Source organism: Anomaloglossus baeobatrachus, chromosome 5, assembly GCF_048569485.1.
Source record: "Anomaloglossus baeobatrachus isolate aAnoBae1 chromosome 5, aAnoBae1.hap1, whole genome shotgun sequence".
Taxonomy (NCBI): Eukaryota; Metazoa; Chordata; class Amphibia; order Anura; family Aromobatidae; genus Anomaloglossus; species Anomaloglossus baeobatrachus.
Window position 1 is genome coordinate 6,627,282 of NC_134357.1, and position 20,860 is coordinate 6,648,141.

Below are 20,860 nucleotides of genomic sequence, written 5' to 3' on the forward strand. Positions count from 1 at the left end.
GGAGGAGTAGTCGTGCGCTGTGGAGGAGGATGGGAGGAGTAGTCGTGCGCTGTGGACGAGGATGGGAGGAGTAGTTGTGCGCTGTGGAGGAGGATGGGAGGAGTAGTCGTGCGCTGTGGAGGAGGATGGAGGAGTAGTTGTGCGCTGTGGACAAGGATGGGAGGAGTAATCGTGCGCTGTGGAGGAGGATGGGAGGAGTAATCGTGCGCTGTGGAGGAGGACGGGAGTAGTACTCGTGCGCTGTGGAGGAGGACGGGAGTAGTCGTGCGCTGTGGAGGAGGACGGGAGGAGTAATCGTGCGCTGTGGAGGAGGACGGGAGGAGTAATCGTGCGCTGTGGAGGAGGATGGGAGGAGTAATCGTGCGCTGTGGAGGAGGACGGGAGTAGTACTCGTGCGCTGTGGAGGAGGATGGGAGGAGTAGTCGTGCGCTGTGGACGAGGATGGGAGGAGTAGTCGTGCGCTGTGGACGAGGATGGGAGGAGTAGTCGTGCGCTGTGGAGGAGGACGGGAGGAGTAGTCGTGCGCTGTGGAGGAGGACGGGAGGAGTAGTCGTGCGCTGTGGAGGAGGACGGGAGGAGTAGTCGTGCGCTGTGGAGGAGGACGGGAGGAGTAGTCGTGCGCTGTGGAGGAGGACGGGAGGAGTAGTCGTGCGCTGTGGACGAGGATGGGAGGAGTAGTTGTGCGCTGTGGAGGAGGATGGGAGTAGTAGTGCGGTGTGGAGGAGGATGGAGGAGTAGTTGTGCGCTGTGGACGAGGATGGGAGGAGTAATCGTGCGCTGTGGAGGAGGACGGGAGTAGCACTCGTGCGCTGTGGAGGAGGATGGGAGGAGTAGTCGTGCGCTGTGGACGAGGATGGGAGGAATAATCGTGCGCTGTGGAGTAGGATGGGAGTAGTAGTGCGGTGTGGAGGAGGATGGAGGAGTAGTTGTGCGCTGTGGACGAGGATGGGAGGAGTAGTCGTGCGCTGTGGAGGAGGACGGGAGTAGTACTCGTGTGCTGTGGAGGAGGATGGGAGAAGTAGTCGTGCGCTGTGGACGAGGATGGGAGGAGTAATCGTGCGCTGTGGAGGAGGATGGGAGGAGTAGTCGTGCGCTGTGGAGCAGGATGGGAGGAGTAATCGTGTGCTGTGGAGGAGGATGAGAGGAGTAATCGTGTGCTGTGGAGGAGGATGGGAGGAGTAATCGTGCGCTGTGGAGCAGGATGGGAGGAGTAATCGTGCGCTGTGGAGGAGGACGGGAGGAGTAGTCGTGCGCTGTGGAGGAGGATGGGAGGAGTAGTCGTGCGCTGTGGAGGAGGATGGGAGGAGTAGTCGTGCGCTGTGGAGGAGGATGGGAGGAGTAGTCGTGCGCTGTGGAGGAGGATGGGAGGAGTACTCGTGCGCTGTGGAGGAGGATGGGAGGAGTACTCGTGCGCTGTGGAGGAGGACGGGAGGAGTAGTAGTGCGCTGTGGAGGAGGATGGGAGGAGTACTCGTGCGCTGTGGAGGAGGATGGGAGTAGTGTGGTGTGGAAGGACGGGCTTATCACTGTCTCTTTCCTCTTGTTGTGTCAGCGGCGCTCGTCTCCTCCGCGAGTGACGGCTCTGAAGGCGCTACGCGCGGCCTGATAAGTCCGGACAGAAGACCCCCGCGGAGCGTAATTACAGGCAGATGGCGGCGGAGGATTACCACGATTCATCCGCCATAATCTGATATTAAACATCAGGTCTTAGAGAGCGACGGCTCCGAGCCAAGATGAAGATTTACCGGGAAGACGGAGCTGAGAACGAGACGAGGACACGAGCACCGGAGCGTGGAGAGGAGGGCCATATACCGGAGTGTGGAGAGGAGGGCCATATACCGGAGTGTGGAGAGGAGGGCCATATACCGGAGTGTGGAGAGGAGGGCCATATACCGGAGTGTGGAGAGGAGGGCCATATACCGGAGTGTGGAGAGGAGGGCCATATACCGGAGCGTGGAGAGGAGGGCCATATACCGGAGCGTGGAGAGGAGGGCCATATACCGGAGCGTGGAGAGGAGGGCCATATACCGGAGGGTGGAGAGGAGGGCCATATACCGGAGGGTGGAGAGGAGGGCCATATACCGGAGCGTGGAGAGGAGGGCCATATACCGGAGCGTGGAGAGGAGGGCCATATACCGGAGCGTGGAGAGGAGGGCCATATACCAGAGTGTGGAGAGGAGGGCCATATACCGGAGTGTGGAGAGGAGGCCCATATACCGGAGTGTGGGGAGAGGAGGGCCATATACCGGAGCGTGGAGAGGAGGGCCATATACCGGAGCGCGGAGAGGAGGGCCATATACCGGAGCGTGGAGAGGAGGGCCATATACCGGAGCGTGGAGAGGAGGGCCATATACCGGAGCGTGGAGAGGAGGGCCATATACCGGAGCGTGGAGAGGAGGGCCATATACCGGAGGGTGGAGAGGAGGGCCATATACCGGAGCGTGGAGAGGAGGGCCATATACCGGAGCGTGGAGAGGAGGGCCATATACCGGAGCGTGGAGAGGAGGGCCATATACCAGAGTGTGGAGAGGAGGGCCATATACCGGAGTGTGGAGAGGAGGCCCATATACCGGAGTGTGGGGAGAGGAGGGCCATATACCGGAGCGTGGAGAGGAGGGCCATATACCGGAGCGCGGTGAGGAGGGCCATATACCAGAGCGCGGAGAGGAGGTCCATATACCGGAGTGTGGCGAGGAGGGCCATATACCGGAGTGTGGAGAGGAGGGCCATATACCGGAGCGCGGTGAGGAGGGCCATATACCGGAGCGTGGAGAGGAGGGCCATATACCGGAGTGTGGCGAGGAGGGCCATATACCGGAGTGTGGAGAGGAGGGCCATATACCGGAGCGCGGTGAGGAGGGCCATATACCGGAGCGTGGAGAGGAGGGCCATATACCGGAGTGTGGAGAGGAGGGCCATATACCGGAGTGTGGAGAGGAGGGCCATATACCGGAGTGTGTGGAGAGGAGGGCCATATACCGGAGCGTGGAGAGGAGGGCCATATACCGGAGTGTGGAGAGGAGGGCCATATACCGGAGTGTGGAGAGGAGGGCCATATACCGGAGTGTGGAGAGGAGGGCCATATACCGGAGTGTGGAGAGGAGGGCCATATACCAGAGTGTGGGGAGAGGAGGGCCATATACCGGAGTGTGGAGAGGAGGGCAATATACCAGAGCGTGGAGAGGAGGGCCATATACCAGAGCGTGGAGAGGAGGGCCATATACCGGAGCGCGGTGAGGAGGGCCATATACCGGAGCGTGGAGAGGAGGCCCATATACCGGAGTGTGGAGAGGAGGCCCATATACCGGAGTGTGGGGAGAGGAGGGCCATATACCGGAGCGTGGAGAGGAGGGCCATATACCGGAGCGCGGAGAGGAGGGCCATATACCGGAGCGTGGAGAGGAGGGCCATATACCGGAGCGTGGAGAGGAGGGCCATATACCAGAGCGTGGAGAGGAGGGCCATATACCGGAGTGTGGAGAGGAGGGCCATATACCGGAGTGTGGAGAGGAGGCCCATATACCGGAGTGTGGAGAGGAGGGCCATATACCGGAGTGTGGAGAGGAGGGCCATATACCGGAGTGTGGAGAGGAGGGCCATATACCGGAGCGTGGAGAGGAGGGCCATATACCAGAGCGTGGAGAGGAGGGCCATATACCGGAGCGTGGAGAGGAGGGCCATATACCGGAGCGCGGTGAATTGTGCAAAGATAAAGACGTTGCAAAAAGTCTGAAATAATAAATCAACCGACAAAATCGAGACAAAAAAAAAAAAAATGTTGAGAGAACGAATAAATCAACAGGAAAGAAAACAGAACAGCGACACCCGGACCCCGGCTGCACAGGGCCGCTGTCTGCCATCTTCATCTCTGTGGACCTCCGCTTGCTGTCAGTGAATCACAACAGTGTAAAGCTTCTCACAGCTGAGGGTTTGTTACAATGTATCAGTCTGTGGTTCATCTCCCAGATGACTCAAGACCAGATACAAATGTAACAAACCCTCCGCTGGAGGAGCAAGACCCAAGAATGAATTACAGACCCCAAAATGGGAAGCCACCAGCTTGCTGATTGTTTCCAATAAAAATCATGTGGCTCATATTGGACTGAGGGGTCCGGGGAAGGATCAGAACGGGCAAAATCACCGATCTACACAGTGCGGGGACGACTATAGGGACACTGTCCTCTATCTACATGACTGAGGATACAAAGCACTAGCATCATGTATGTCCAGCAGAATAGGGACTGCAGCTCTGGAGGTGACTGGAGGATAAGACACGATGTAACAGCAGAATAGTGACTGCAGCTCTGGAGGAGACTGGAGGATAAGACACAATGTAACAGCAGAATAGTGAGTGCAGCTCTGGAGGTGACTGGAGGAATTAGAAATAATGCAAAAGCAAAATAGTGAGTGCAGCTCTGGAGGTGACTGGAGGATAAGACATGATGTAATAGAATAGTGAGTGCAGCTCTGGAGGAGACTGGAGGATAAGACACAATGTAACAGCAGAATAGTGACTGCAGCTCTGGAGGTGACTGGAGGAATTAGAAATAATGCAAAAGCAAAATAGTGAGTGCAGCTCTGGAGGTGACTGGAGGATAAGACATGGTGTAACATCAGAATAGAGAGTGGCAGCTCTGGAGGTGACTGGAGGATGAGACACGATGTAACAGTAGAATAGTGAGTGCAGCTCTGGAGGTGACTGGAGGATAAGACATGATGTAACAGTAGAATAGTGAGTGCAGCTCTGGAGGTGACTGGAGGATGAGACACGATGTAACAGCAGAATAGTGAGTGCAGCTCTGGAGGTGACTGGAGGATAAGACATGATGTAATAGCAGAATAGTGAGTGCAGCTCTGGAGGTGACTGGAGGATGAGACACGATGTAACAGCAGAATAGTGAGTGCAGCTCTGGAGGTGACTGGAGGATAAGACATGATGTAATAGCAGAATAGTGAGTGCAGCTCTGGAGGTGACTGGAGGATGAGACACGATGTAACAGCAGAATAGTGAGTGCAGCTCTGGAGGTGGCTGGAGGATAAGACATGATGTAATAGCAGAATAGTGAGTGCAGCTCTGGAGGTGACTGGAGGAGAAGACACGGCAGATAAGTGTTTGGTTCCTCGTTGTGCAGCCATGGTGTCGGTGCAGCGCTCGCTTTTGTATGTCGTCGTACAGGAGAATAATCTGTATCTGACAGAGCGGTGGATAACGCAGCTCATAAATCAGCGCGGCTCCTCGGAGGCCGCGAGTCGTCCCAGGATTAGTATCAGTCACTGGGATGTATTTACATCTTGGTGACAGCGAGCGTCTCGCGGGAGATGGTGTCACCTGCGCCGCTCCGCTGCATGATCCGCCGCCGCCAATCTGTCAGATAAGTACAATCACCGGCTCCGCACAGATAAATTCTGCACAAACACAGCGAGGCGTCTGTGCCGAGAGCAGCAACACGACCACACTACTGCTCCCTGTTATCAGCCATTACTGGAGAGGAGACTGCAGGACAGGGGAGTACAATCTATTACTCCCTGTTATCAGCCATTACTGGGGGAAGAGACTGTAGGACAGGTGAGTGCAATCTATTACTCCCTGTTATCAGTCATTACTGGAGGAAGAGACTGTAGGACAGGTGACTACAATCTATTACTCCCTATTATCAGCCATTATTGGAGAGGAGACTGCAGGACAGGGGAGTACGATCTATTACTCCCTGTTATCAGCCATTATTGGAGGAAGAGACTGTAGGACAGGTGAGTACAATCTATTACTCCCTGTTATCAGTCATTACTGGAGGAAGAGACTGTAGGACAGGTGACTACAATCTATTACTCCCTGTTATCAGCCATTACTGGAGAGGAGACTGCAGGACAGGGGAGTACAATCTATTACTCCCTGTTATCAGCCATTACTGGAGGAAGAGACTGTAGGACAGGTGACTACAATCTATTACTCCCTGTTATCAGCCATTACTGGGGGAGAAGACAGTAGGACAGGTGAGCGCAATCTATTACTCCCTGTTATCAGCCATTACTGGGGGAGGAGACTGCAGGACAGGTGACTACAATCTATTACTCCCTGTTATCAGCCATTACTTGGGAGGAGACTGTAGGACAGGTGAATACAATCTATTACTCCCTGTTATCAGCCATTACTTGGGAGGAGACTGTAGGACAGCTGAGTGCAATCTATTACTCCCTGTTATCAGCCATTACTGGGGGAGGAGACAGTAGGACAGGTGAGTACAGTCTAATACTCTCTGTTATCTGCCATGATGGTAGTTTTGTCTGGCTCGGATCCGTTATACAGTGGGGTGGAGTTGATATGAGCATTGCTGCCACCCGGTGGTCAGGCTCAGGTATGACATGCGGCTCCTTTGTTTCTCTATAGGTGATGGCTCAGGAGCCGCTGTGTCATGTGACCTAGATTACATACGGTGATGAAATCGGGCGACGTTGGTCTCATAAAAAGCCGCAGATCTGCACTGAGAAGTGTCGGCAGTAGATCCCACCTGGTGCAGCGCCAGCGAGTGCCCGTATCTCTGGTGGGGGGCGGTCTGCGCGGGGATCACAGGGACCACGTTCCAGATGCTGCTCTCCACGTTGTAGCTGGAAAAGACAAAAACACAACGTTCACAAGCAGCGACCGCCGCCACAATCAGGCGACACTTTATCTGGCAGCAGAAATATGGCGGCACAGGACGAGGGTCCGACCGACCGTCCCACAAATGGAGACAAACAGAGTCTGAGCCGAACATTTCCCCAACGCCCAGAAAACGCTTCACTTTCCAAAACATGGACCCTCAGATGATCACAGACAGGGGGTCACTTACTTAAGCACCATCTGGATGGAGCTGTAATTGAACGCATAACCCCCGATCACCCACATGAACTTCCCATGCATCACGGTCTTGTGGGAGGCGCGACCGACCGAGGGGCTGAACGGCTTCACATTGGGCAGGATCCAGTACGACTCGGTGGAGGGGACACTGAGAGAACAGTCCGGACCTGGGGAGGAGAAACAGGGCACCAGTCACATGACGGGGGAAAAAGACAGAAAGGGCCGACAAACGAAAAAGAAATATAAATATAAAAAGCCGGACTAGATGTCAGCATTACACTATAATCCCCACTAGATGTCAGTATTACACTATAATCCCCACTAGATGTCAGTGTTACACTATAATCCCCACTAGATGTCAGTGTTACACTATAATCCCCACTAGATGTCAGTATTACCCTATAATCACCACTAGATGTCAGTATTACACTATAATCCCCACTAGATGTCAGTATTACACTATAATCCCCACTAGATGTCAGTATTACACTATAATCTCCACTAGATGTCAGTATTACACTATAATCCCCACTAGATGTCAGTATTACACTATAATCTCCACTAGATGTCAGTATTACACTATAATCTCCACTAGATGTCAGTATTACACTATAATCCCCACTAGATGTCAGTGTTACACTATAATCCCCACTAGATGTCAGTGTTACACTATAATCCCCACTAGATGTCAGTGTTACACTATAATCCCCACTAGATGTCAGTATTACACTATAATCTCCACTAGATGTCAGCATTACACTATAATCTCCACTAGATGTCAGTATTACACTATAATCCCCACTAGATGTCAGTGTTACACTATAATCCCCACTAGATGTCAGTGTTACACTATAATCCCCACTAGATGTCAGTGTTACACTATAACTGAATAGGATAACTGAAGTGAGCACTAATATATATATATGAGTGCAAGCCAAAAAATACATACTATACAAAGGATAAGGCTGCACATCAAACATAGATAATGGTATAATGCCTCAAGCATATGGAAAAATATTGGAATATACAGTGAAAAATGCTACTTGCTAATTTGAACATGTGAATAATGAATTGCATACCTGCCATGAATATTAGGAAAAAGGAGATATTTAGCAATCGCATTGATCAATGTAACTGAGCCCCAAGGCCTTGACGAGGTCTTGGGGCTCAGTTACATTGATCAATGCGATTGCTAAATATCTCCTTTTTCCTAATATTCATGGCAGGTATGCAATTCATTATTCACATGTTCAAATTAGCAAGTAGCATTTTTCACTGTATATTCCAATATTTTTCCATATGCTTGAGGCATTATACCATTATCTATGTTTGATGTGCAGCCTTATCCTTTGTCTAGTGTTACACTATAATCCCCACTAGATGTCAGTATTACACTATAATCCCCACTAGATGTCAGTATTACACTATAATCCCCACTAGATGTCAGTATTACACTATAATCCCCACTAGATGTCAGTATTACACTATAATCCCCACTAGATGTCAGTATTACACTATAATCTCCACTAGATATCAGTATTACACTATAATCCCCACTAGATGTCAGTATTACACTATAATCTCCACTAGATGTCAGCATTACACTATAATCCCCACTAGATGTCAGTATTACACTATAATCTCCACCAGATGTCAGTATTACACTATAATCCCCACTAGATGTCAGTATTACACTATAATCCCCACTAGATGTCAGTATTACACTATAATCTCCACTAGATGTCAGTATTACACTATAATCCCCACTAGATGTCAGTATTACACTATAATCCCCACTAGATGTCAGTATTACACTATAATCTCCACTAGATGTCAGCATTACACTATAATCCCCACTAGATGTCAGTATTACAAAATAATCCCCACTAGATGTCAGTATTACACTATAATCCCCACTAGATGTCAGTATTACACTATAATCCCCACTAGATGTCAGTATTACACTATAATCCCCACTAGATGTCAGTATTACACTATAATCTCCACTAGATGTCAGTATTACACTATAATCCCCACTAGATGTCAGTATTACACTATAATCTCCACTAGATGTCAGCATTACACTATAATCCCCACTAGATGTCAGTATTACAAAATAATCCCCACTAGATGTCAGTATTACACTATAATCCCCACTAGATGTCAGTATTACACTATAATCCCCACTAGATGTCAGTATTACACTATAATCCCCACTAGATGTCAGTATTACACTATGATCCCCACTAGATGTCAGTATTACACTATAATCCCCACGAGATGTCAGTATTACACTATAATCTCCACTAGATGTCAGTATTACACTATAATCACCACTAGATGTCAGTGTTACACTATAATCCCCACTAGATGTCAGTATTACACTATAATCCCCACTAGATGTCAGTATTACACTATAATCCCCACTAGATGTCAGTATTACACTATAATCCCCACGAGATGTCAGTATTACACTATAATCCCCACTAGATGTCAGTATTACACTATAATCCCCACTAGATGTCAGTATTACACTATAATCCCCACTAGATGTCAGTATTACACTATAATCCCCACTAGATGTCAGTATTACACTATAATCCCCACTAGATATTAGTATTACACTATAATCACCACTAGATGTCAGTATTACACTATAATCTCCACTAGATGTCAGTGTTACACTATAATCCCCACTAGATATTAGTATTACACTATAATCACCACTAGATGTCAGTGTTACACTATAATCCCCACTAGATGTCAGTATTACACTATAATCCCCACTAGATGTCAGTATTACACTATAATCTCCACTAGATGTCAGTATTACACTATAATCCCCACTAGATGTCAGTATTACACTATAATCTCCACTAGATGTCAGCATTACACTATAATCCCCACTAGATGTCAGTATTACAAAATAATCCCCACTAGATGTCAGTATTACACTATAATCCCCACTAGATGTCAGTATTACACTATAATCCCCACGAGATGTCAGTATTACACTATAATCTCCACTAGATGTCAGTATTACACTATAATCCCCACTAGATGTCAGTATTACACTATAATCTCCACTAGATGTCAGTATTACACTATAATCTCCACTAGATGTCAGTGTCACACTATAATCCCCACTAGATGTCAGTATTACAAAATAATCCCCACTAGATGTCAGTATTACACTATAATCCCCACTAGATGTCAGTATTACACTATAATCCCCACGAGATGTCAGTATTACACTATAATCTCCACTAGATGTCAGTATTACACTATAATCCCCACTAGATGTCAGTATTACACTATAATCTCCACTAGATGTCAGTATTACACTATAATCTCCACTAGATGTCAGTGTCACACTATAATCCCCACTAGATGTCAGTATTACAAAATAATCCCCACTAGATGTCAGTATTACACTATAATCCCCACTAGATGTCAGTATTACACTATAATCCCCACGAGATGTCAGTATTACACTATAATCCCCACTAGATGTCAGTATTACACTATAATCCCCACTAGATGTCAGTATTACACTATAATCACCACTAGATGTCAGTATTACACTATAATCTCCACTAGATGTCAGTATTACACTATAATCCCCACTAGATATTAGTATTACACTATAATCCCCACTAGATGTCAGTATTACACTATAATCCCCACTAGATGTCAGTGTTACACTATAATCACCACTAGATGTCAGTATTACACTATAATCCCCACTAGATGTCAGTATTACACTATAATCTCCACTAGATGTCAGTATTACACTATAATCTCCACTAGATGTCAGTATTACACTATAATCCCCACTAGATATTAGTATTACACTATAATCCCCACTAGATGTCAGTGTTACACTATAATCCCCACTAGATGTCAGTATTACACTATAATCCCCACTAGATGTCAGTATTACACTATAATCTCCACTAGATGTCAGTATTATACTATAATCCCCACTAGATGTCAGTATTACACTATAATCTCCACTAGATGTCAGTATTACACTATAATCCCCACTAGATGTCAGCATCACACTATAATCCCCACGAGATGTCAGTATTACACTATAATCTCCACTAGATGTCAGTATTACACTATAATCTCCACTACATGTCAGTATTACACTATAATCCCCACTAGATGTCAGTATTACACTATAATCCCCACTAGATGTCAGTATTACACTATAATCCCCACTAGATGTCAATATTACACTATAATCACCACTAGATGTCAGTATTACACTATAATCCCCGCTAGATGTCAGTATTACACTATAATCTCCACTGGATGTCAGTATTACACTATAATCTCCACTAGATGTCAGTATTACACTATAATCTCCACTAGCTGTCAGTATTACACTATAATCTCCACTAGATGTCAGTATTACACTATAATCACCACTAGATGTCAGTATTACACTATAATCACCACTAGATGTCAGTATTACACTATAATCCCCACTAGATATCAATATTACACTATAATCCCCACTAGATGTCAGTATTACACTATAATCCCCACTAGATGTCAGTATTACACTATAATCCCCACTAGATGTCAGTATTACACTATAATCCCCACTAGATGTCAGTATTACACTATAATCCCCACTAGATGTCAGTATTACACTATAATCCCCACTAGATATCAATATTACACTATAATCCCCACTAGATGTCAGTATTACAGTATAATCCCCACTAGATGTCAGTATTACACTATAATCTCCACTAGATGTCAGTATTCCACTATAATCCCCACTAGATGTCAGTATTCCACTATAATCCCCACTAGATGTCAGTATTCCACTATAATCCCCACTAGATGTCAGTATTACACTATATTCCCCACTAGATGTCAGTATTACACTATAATCCCCACTAGATGTCAGTATTACACTATAATCCCCACTAGATGTCAGTATTCCACTATAATCCCCACTAGATGTCAGTATTACACTATATTCCCCACTAGATGTCAGTATTACACTATAATCCCCACTAGATGTCAGTATTACACTATAATCTCCACTAGATGTCAGCATCACACTATAATCCCCACTAGATGTCAGTATTACACTATAATCCCCACTAGATGTCAGTATTACACTATAATCCCCACTAGATGTCAGTATTACACTATAATCTCCACTAGATGTCAGTATTCCACTATAATCCCCACTAGATGTCAGTATTACACTATAATCCCCACTAGATGTCAGTATTACATTATAATCCCCACTAGATGTCAGTATTACACTATAATCCCCACTAGATGTCAGTATTACACTATAATATCCACTAGATGTCAGTATTACACTATAATATCCACTAGATGTCAGTATTACACTATAATCCCCACTAGATGTCAGTATTAGACTATAATCTCCACTAGATGTCAGTATTACACTATAATCTCCACTAGATGTCAGTATTACACTATAATCCCCACTAGATGTCAGTATTACACTATAATCCCCACTAGATGTCAGTATTACACTATAATCCCCACTAGATGTCAGTATTACACTATAATCCCCACTAGATGTCAGTATTACACTATAATCTCCACTAGATATCAGTATTACACTATAATCCCCACTAGATGTCAGTATTACACTATAATCTCCACTAGATGTCAGCATTACACTATAATCCCCACTAGATGTCAGTATTACACTATAATCTCCACCAGATGTCAGTATTACACTATAATCCCCACTAGATGTCAGCATTACACTATAATCCCCACTAGATGTCAGTATTACACTATAATCTCCACTAGATGTCAGTATTACACTATAATCCCCACTAGATGTCAGTATTACACTATAATCTCCACTAGATGTCAGCATTACACTATAATCCCCACTAGATGTCAGTATTACAAAATAATCCCCACTAGATGTCAGTATTACACTATAATCCCCACTAGATGTCAGTATTACACTATAATCCCCACTAGATGTCAGTATTACACTATAATCCCCACTAGATGTCAGTATTACACTATAATCCCCACTAGATGTCAGTATTACACTATAATCTCCACTAGATGTCAGTATTACACTATAATCCCCACTAGATGTCAGTATTACACTATAATCTCCACTAGATGTCAGTATTACACTATAATCTCCACTAGATGTCAGTATTACACTATAATCCCCACTAGATGTCAGTATTACACTATAATCCCCACTAGATGTCAGTATTACACTATAATCCCCACTAGATGTCAGTATTACACTATAATCCCCACTAGATGTCAGTATTACACTATAATCTCCACTAGATGTCAGTATTACACTATAATCCCCACTAGATGTCAGTATTACACTATAATCTCCACCAGATGTCAGTATTACACTATAATCCCCACTAGATGTCAGTATTACACTATAATCCCCACTAGATGTCAGTATTACACTATAATCCCCACTAGATGTCAGTATTACACTATAATCCCCACTAGATGTCAGTATTACACTATAATCTCCACTAGATGTCAGCATTACACTATAATCCCCACTAGATGTCAGTATTACAAAATAATCCCCACTAGATGTCAGTATTACACTATAATCCCCACTAGATGTCAGTATTACACTATAATCCCCACGAGATGTCAGTATTACACTATAATCCCCACTAGATGTCAGTATTACACTATAATCCCCACTAGATGTCAGTATTACAAAATAATCCCCACTAGATGTCAGTATTACACTATAATCCCCACTAGATGTCAGTATTACACTATAATCCCCACTAGATGTCAGTATTACACTATAATCCCCACGAGATGTCAGTATTACACTATAATCCCCACTAGATGTCAGTATTACACTATAATCCCCACTAGATGTCAGTATTACAAAATAATCCCCACTAGATGTCAGTATTACACTATAATCCCCACTAGATGTCAGTATTACACTATAATCCCCACGAGATGTCAGTATTACACTATAATCTCCACTAGATGTCAGTATTACACTATAATCCCCACTAGATGTCAGTATTACACTATAATCTCCACTAGATGTCAGTATTACACTATAATCTCCACTAGATGTCAGTGTCACACTATAATCCCCACTAGATGTCAGTATTACAAAATAATCCCCACTAGATGTCAGTATTACACTATAATCCCCACTAGATGTCAGTATTACACTATAATCCCCACGAGATGTCAGTATTACACTATAATCTCCACTAGATGTCAGTATTACACTATAATCCCCACTAGATGTCAGTATTACACTATAATCTCCACTAGATGTCAGTATTACACTATAATCTCCACTAGATGTCAGTGTCACACTATAATCCCCACTAGATGTCAGTATTACAAAAAAATCCCCACTAGATGTCAGTATTACACTATAATCCCCACTAGATGTCAGTATTACACTATAATCCCCACGAGATGTCAGTATTACACTATAATCCCCACTAGATGTCAGTATTACACTATAATCCCCACTAGATGTCAGTATTACACTATAATCACCACTAGATGTCAGTATTACACTATAATCTCCACTAGATGTCAGTATTACACTATAATCCCCACTAGATATTAGTATTACACTATAATCCCCACTAGATGTCAGTATTACACTATAATCACCACTAGATGTCAGTATTACACTATAATCCCCACTAGATGTCAGTATTACACTATAATCTCCACTAGATGTCAGTATTACACTATAATCTCCACTAGATGTCAGTATTACACTATAATCCCCACTAGATATTAGTATTACACTATAATCCCCACTAGATGTCAGTGTTACACTATAATCCCCACTAGATGTCAGTATTACACTATAATCACCACTAGATGTCAGTATTACACTATAATCACCACTAGATGTCAGTATTACACTATAATCCCCACTAGATGTCAGTATTACACTATAATCTCCACTGGATGTCAGTATTACACTATAATCTCCACTGGATGTCAGTATTACACTATAATCTCCACTAGCTGTCAGTATTACACTATAATCTCCACTAGATGTCAGTATTACACTATAATCACCACTAGATGTCAGTATTACACTATAATCACCACTAGATGTCAGTATTACACTATAATCCCCACTAGATATCAATATTACACTATAATCCCCACTAGATGTCAGTATTACACTATAATCCCCACTAGATGTCAGTATTACACTATAATCCCCACTAGATGTCAGTATTACACTATAATCCCCACTAGATGTCAGTATTACACTATAATCCCCACTAGATGTCAGTATTACACTATAATCCCCACTAGATATCAATATTACACTATAATCCCCACTAGATGTCAGTATTACAGTATAATCCCCACTAGATGTCAGTATCACACTATAATCCCCACTAGATGTCAGTATTACACTATAATCTCCACTAGATGTCAGTATTACACTATAATCACCACTAGATGTCAGCATCACACTATAATCTCCACTAGATGTCAGTATTACACTATAATCTCCACTAGATGTCAGTATTACACTATAATCACCACTAGATGTCAGTATTACACTATAATCCCCACTAGATGTCAGTATTCCACTATAATCCCCACTAGATGTCAGTATTACACTATATTCCCCACTAGATGTCAGTATTACACTATAATCCCCACTAGATGTCAGTATTACACTATAATCCCCACTAGATGTCAGTATTACACTATAATCCCCACTAGATGTCAGTATTACACTATAATCTCCACTAGATGTCAGTATTACACTATAATCCCCACTAGATGTCAGTATTACACTATAATCTCCACTAGATGTCAGTATTACACTATAATCCCCACTAGATGTCAGTATTACACTATAATCTCCACTAGATGTCAGTGTTACACTATAATCCCCACTAGATGTCAGTATTACACTATAATCTCCACTAGATGTCAGTATTACACTATAATCTCCACTAGATGTCAGTATTACACTATAATCTCCACTAGATGTCAGTATTACACTATAATCTCCACTAGATGTCAGTATTACACTATAATCACCACTAGATGTTAGCATCACACTATAATCTCCACTAGATGTCAGTATTACACTATAATCTCCACTAGATGTCAGTATTACACTATAATCACCACTAGATGTCAGTATTACACTATAATCCCCACTAGATGTCAGTATTCCACTATAATCCCCACTAGATGTCAGTATTACACTATATTCCCCACTAGATGTCAGTATTACACTATAATCCCCACTAGATGTCAGTATTACACTATAATCTCCACTAGATGTCAGTATTACACTATAATCTCCACTAGATGTCAGCATCACACTATAATCCCCACTAGATGTCAGTATTACACTATAATCCCCACTAGATGTCAGTATTACACTATAATCCCCACTAGATGTCAGTATTACACTATAATCCCCACTAGATGTCAGTATTACACTATAATCTCCACTAGATGTCAGTATTACACTATAATCTCCACTAGATGTCAGCATCACACTATAATCCCCACTAGATGTCAGTATTACACTATAATCCCCACTAGATGTCAGTATTACACTATAATCCCCACTAGATGTCAGTATTACACTATAATCCCCACTAGATGTCAGTATTACACTATAATCTCCACTAGATGTCAGTATTCCACTATAATCCCCACTAGATGTCAGTATTACACTATAATCCCCACTAGATGTCAGTATTACATTATAATCCCCACTAGATGTCAGTATTACACTATAATCCCCACTAGATGTCAGTATTACACTATAATATCCACTAGATGTCAGTATTACACTATAATATCCACTAGATGTCAGTATTACACTATAATCCCCACTAGATGTCAGTATTAGACTATAATCTCCACTAGATGTCAGTATTACACTATAATCTCCACTAGATGTCAGTATTACACTATAATCCCCACTAGATGTCAGTATTACACTATAATCCCCACTAGATGTCAGTATTACACTATAATCCCCACTAGATGTCAGTATTACACTATAATCCCCACTAGATGTCAGTATTACACTATAATCCCCACTAGATGTCAGTATTACACTATAATCTCCACTAGATATCAGTATTACACTATAATCCCCACTAGATGTCAGTATTACACTATAATCTCCACTAGATGTCAGCATTACACTATAATCCCCACTAGATGTCAGTATTACACTATAATCCCCACTAGATGTCAGTATTACACTATAATCCCCACTAGATGTCAGTATTACACTATAATCCCCACTAGATGTCAGTATTACACTATAATCTCCACTAGATGTCAGTATTACACTATAATCCCCACTAGATGTCAGTATTACACTATAATCTCCACTAGATGTCAGTATTACACTATAATCTCCACTAGATGTCAGTATTACACTATAATCCCCACTAGATGTCAGTATTACACTATAATCTCCACCAGATGTCAGTATTACACTATAATCCCCACTAGATGTCAGCATTACACTATAATCCCCACTAGATGTCAGTATTACACTATAATCTCCACTAGATGTCAGTATTACACTATAATCCCCACTAGATGTCAGTATTACACTATAATCTCCACTAGATGTCAGCATTACACTATAATCCCCACTAGATGTCAGTATTACAAAATAATCCCCACTAGATGTCAGTATTACACTATAATCCCCACTAGATGTCAGTATTACACTATAATCCCCACTAGATGTCAGTATTACACTATAATCCCCACTAGATGTCAGTATTACACTATAATCTCCACTAGATGTCAGTATTACACTATAATCCCCACTGGATGTCAGTATTACACTATAATCTCCACTAGATGTCAGCATTACACTATATTCCCCACTAGATGTCAGTATTACAAAATAATCCCCACTAGATGTCAGTATTACACTATAATCCCCACTAGATGTCAGTATTACACTATAATCCCCACTAGATGTCAGTATTACACTATAATCCCCACTAGATGTCAGTATTACACTATAATCCCCACTAGATGTCAGTATTACACTATAATCCCCACGAGATGTCAGTATTACACTATAATCTCCACTAGATGTCAGTATTACACTATAATCCCCACTAGATGTCAGTATTACACTATAATCTCCACTAGATGTCAGTATTACACTATAATCCCCACTAGATGTCAGTATTACACTATAATCTCCACTAGATGTCAGCATTACACTATAATCCCCACTAGATGTCAGTATTACAAAATAATCCCCACTAGATGTCAGTATTACACTATAATCCCCACTAGATGTCAGTATTACACTATAATCCCCACGAGATGTCAGTATTACACTATAATCTCCACTAGATGTCAGTATTACACTATAATCCCCACTAGATGTCAGTATTACACTATAATCTCCACTAGATGTCAGTATTACACTATAATCTCCACTAGATGTCAGTGTCACACTATAATCCCCACTAGATGTCAGTATTACAAAATAATCCCCACTAGATGTCAGTATTACACTATAATCCCCACTAGATGTCAGTATTACACTATAATCCCCACGAGATGTCAGTATTACACTATAATCTCCACTAGATGTCAGTATTACACTATAATCCCCACTAGATGTCAGTATTACACTATAATCTCCACTAGATGTCAGTATTACACTATAATCTCCACTAGATGTCAGTGTCACACTATAATCCCCACTAGATGTCAGTATTACAAAAAAATCCCCACTAGATGTCAGTATTACACTATAATCCCCACTAGATGTCAGTATTACACTATAATCCCCACGAGATGTCAGTATTACACTATAATCCCCACTAGATGTCAGTATTACACTATAATCCCCACTAGATGTCAGTATTACACTATAATCACCACTAGATGTCAGTATTACACTATAATCTCCACTAGATGTCAGTATTACACTATAATCCCCACTAGATATTAGTATTACACTATAATCCCCACTAGATGTCAGTATTACACTATAATCACCACTAGATGTCAGTATTACACTATAATCCCCACTAGATGTCAGTATTACACTATAATCTCCACTAGATGTCAGTATTACACTATAATCTCCACTAGATGTCAGTATTACACTATAATCCCCACTAGATATTAGTATTACACTATAATCCCCACTAGATGTCAGTGTTACACTATAATCCCCACTAGATGTCAGTATTACACTATAATCACCACTAGATGTCAGTATTACACTATAATCCCCACTAGATGTCAGTATTACACTATAATCTCCACTAGATGTCAGTATTACACTATAATCCCCACTAGATGTCAGTATTACACTATAATCTCCACTAGATGTCAGTATTACACTATAATCTCCACTAGATGTCAGTATTACACTATAATCCCCACTAGATGTCAGTATTACACTATAATCCCCACTAGATGTCAGTATTACACTATAATCCCCACTAGATGTCAATATTACACTATAATCACCACTAGATGTCAGTATTACACTATAATCCCCACTAGATGTCAGTATTACACTATAATCTCTACTAGATGTCAGTATTAGACTATAATCTCTACTAGATGTCAGTATTACACTATAATCCCCACTAGATGTCAGTATTAGAGTATAATCTCCACTAGATGTCAGTATTACACTATAATCCCCACTAGATGTCAGTATTACATTATAATCCCCACTAGATGTCAGTATTACACTATAATCTCCACTAGATGTCAGTATTACACTATAATCCCCACTAGATGTCAGTATTACACTATAATCCCCACTAGATGTCAGTATTAGACTATAATCTCTACTAGATGTCAGTATTACACTATAATCCCCACTAGATGTCAGTATTAGAGTATAATCTCCACTAGATGTCAGTATTACACTATAATCCCCACTAGATGTCAGTATTACATTATAATCCCCACTAGATGTCAGTATTACACTATAATCCCCACTAGATGTCAGTATTACACTATAATCCCCACTAGATGTCAGTATTAGGACTATAATCTCCACTAGATGTCAGTATTACACTATAATCACCACTAGATGTCAGTATTACACTATAATCCCCACTAGATGTCAGTATTACACTATAATCCCCACTAGATGTCAGTATTAGACTATAATCTCCACTAGATGTCAGTATTACACTATAATCACCACTAGATGTCAGTATTACACTATATTCCCCACTAGATGTCAGTATTACACTATAATCCCCACTAGATGTCAGTGTTACACTATAATCTCCACTAGATGTCAGTATTACACTATAATCTCCACTACATGTCAGTATTACCCTATAATCCCCACTAGATGTCAGTATTACATTATAATCCCAACTAGATGTCAGTATTACACTATAATCCCCACTAGATGTCAGTATTACACTATAATCCCCACTAGATGTCAGTATTACACTATAATCCCCACTAGATGTCAGTATTACACTAAAATCCCCACTAGATGTCAGTATTACACTATAATCCCCACTAGATATCAGTATTACACTATAATCCCCACTAGATGTCAGTATTACACTATAATCTCCACTAGATGTCAGTATTACACTATAATCTCCACTAGATGTCAGTATTACCCTATAATCCCCACTAGATGTCAGTATTACATTATTATCCCCACTAGATGTCAGTATTACACTATAATCCCCACTAGATGTCAGTATTACACTATAATCCCCACTAGATGTCAGTATTAGGGTATGTGCGCACTAGACGTTTTTTTCACGCTGCGTTTTTATGTGCGTTTTTGTCTAAAAAAAACCGCACCCGCGGCTAAAAAACGCGGCAAAAACGCATGCGTTTTTGCCGCGATTTGGTGCGTTTTTTGCTGCGTTTTTACTCACTGCGTTTTTAATCAGTGCACAATGCCATTAAAGATTGTTGATGGAAAAAAAAAAAAAAAAGAAGGTCTGATGTCATTTCCTTCTTCAAAATGTTC

General features: G+C 42.5%; 1 protein-coding gene across 29 annotated transcripts in view; it reads right to left on the reverse strand.

The window, feature by feature from the left end:
• The window catches only part of ATRNL1 (attractin like 1), a 721,691-nt gene that overhangs the window by 604,101 nt on the left and 96,730 nt on the right, over positions 1-20,860 (reverse strand). For all 29 annotated transcript variants that reach the window (XR_012754170.1, XR_012754182.1, XR_012754180.1 and 26 more), the window contains exons 6-7: positions 6,827-7,001; positions 6,506-6,602 (exon numbers count right to left, since the gene is read on the reverse strand). Coding sequence is in view for 1 of the 29 variants with exons in the window: in XM_075348149.1 (XP_075204264.1) it covers positions 6,506-6,602; positions 6,827-7,001 (272 nt within the window). In the remaining 28 variants the exon portion in view is untranslated. The remainder of the gene's footprint in view (positions 1-6,505; positions 6,603-6,826; positions 7,002-20,860) is intronic.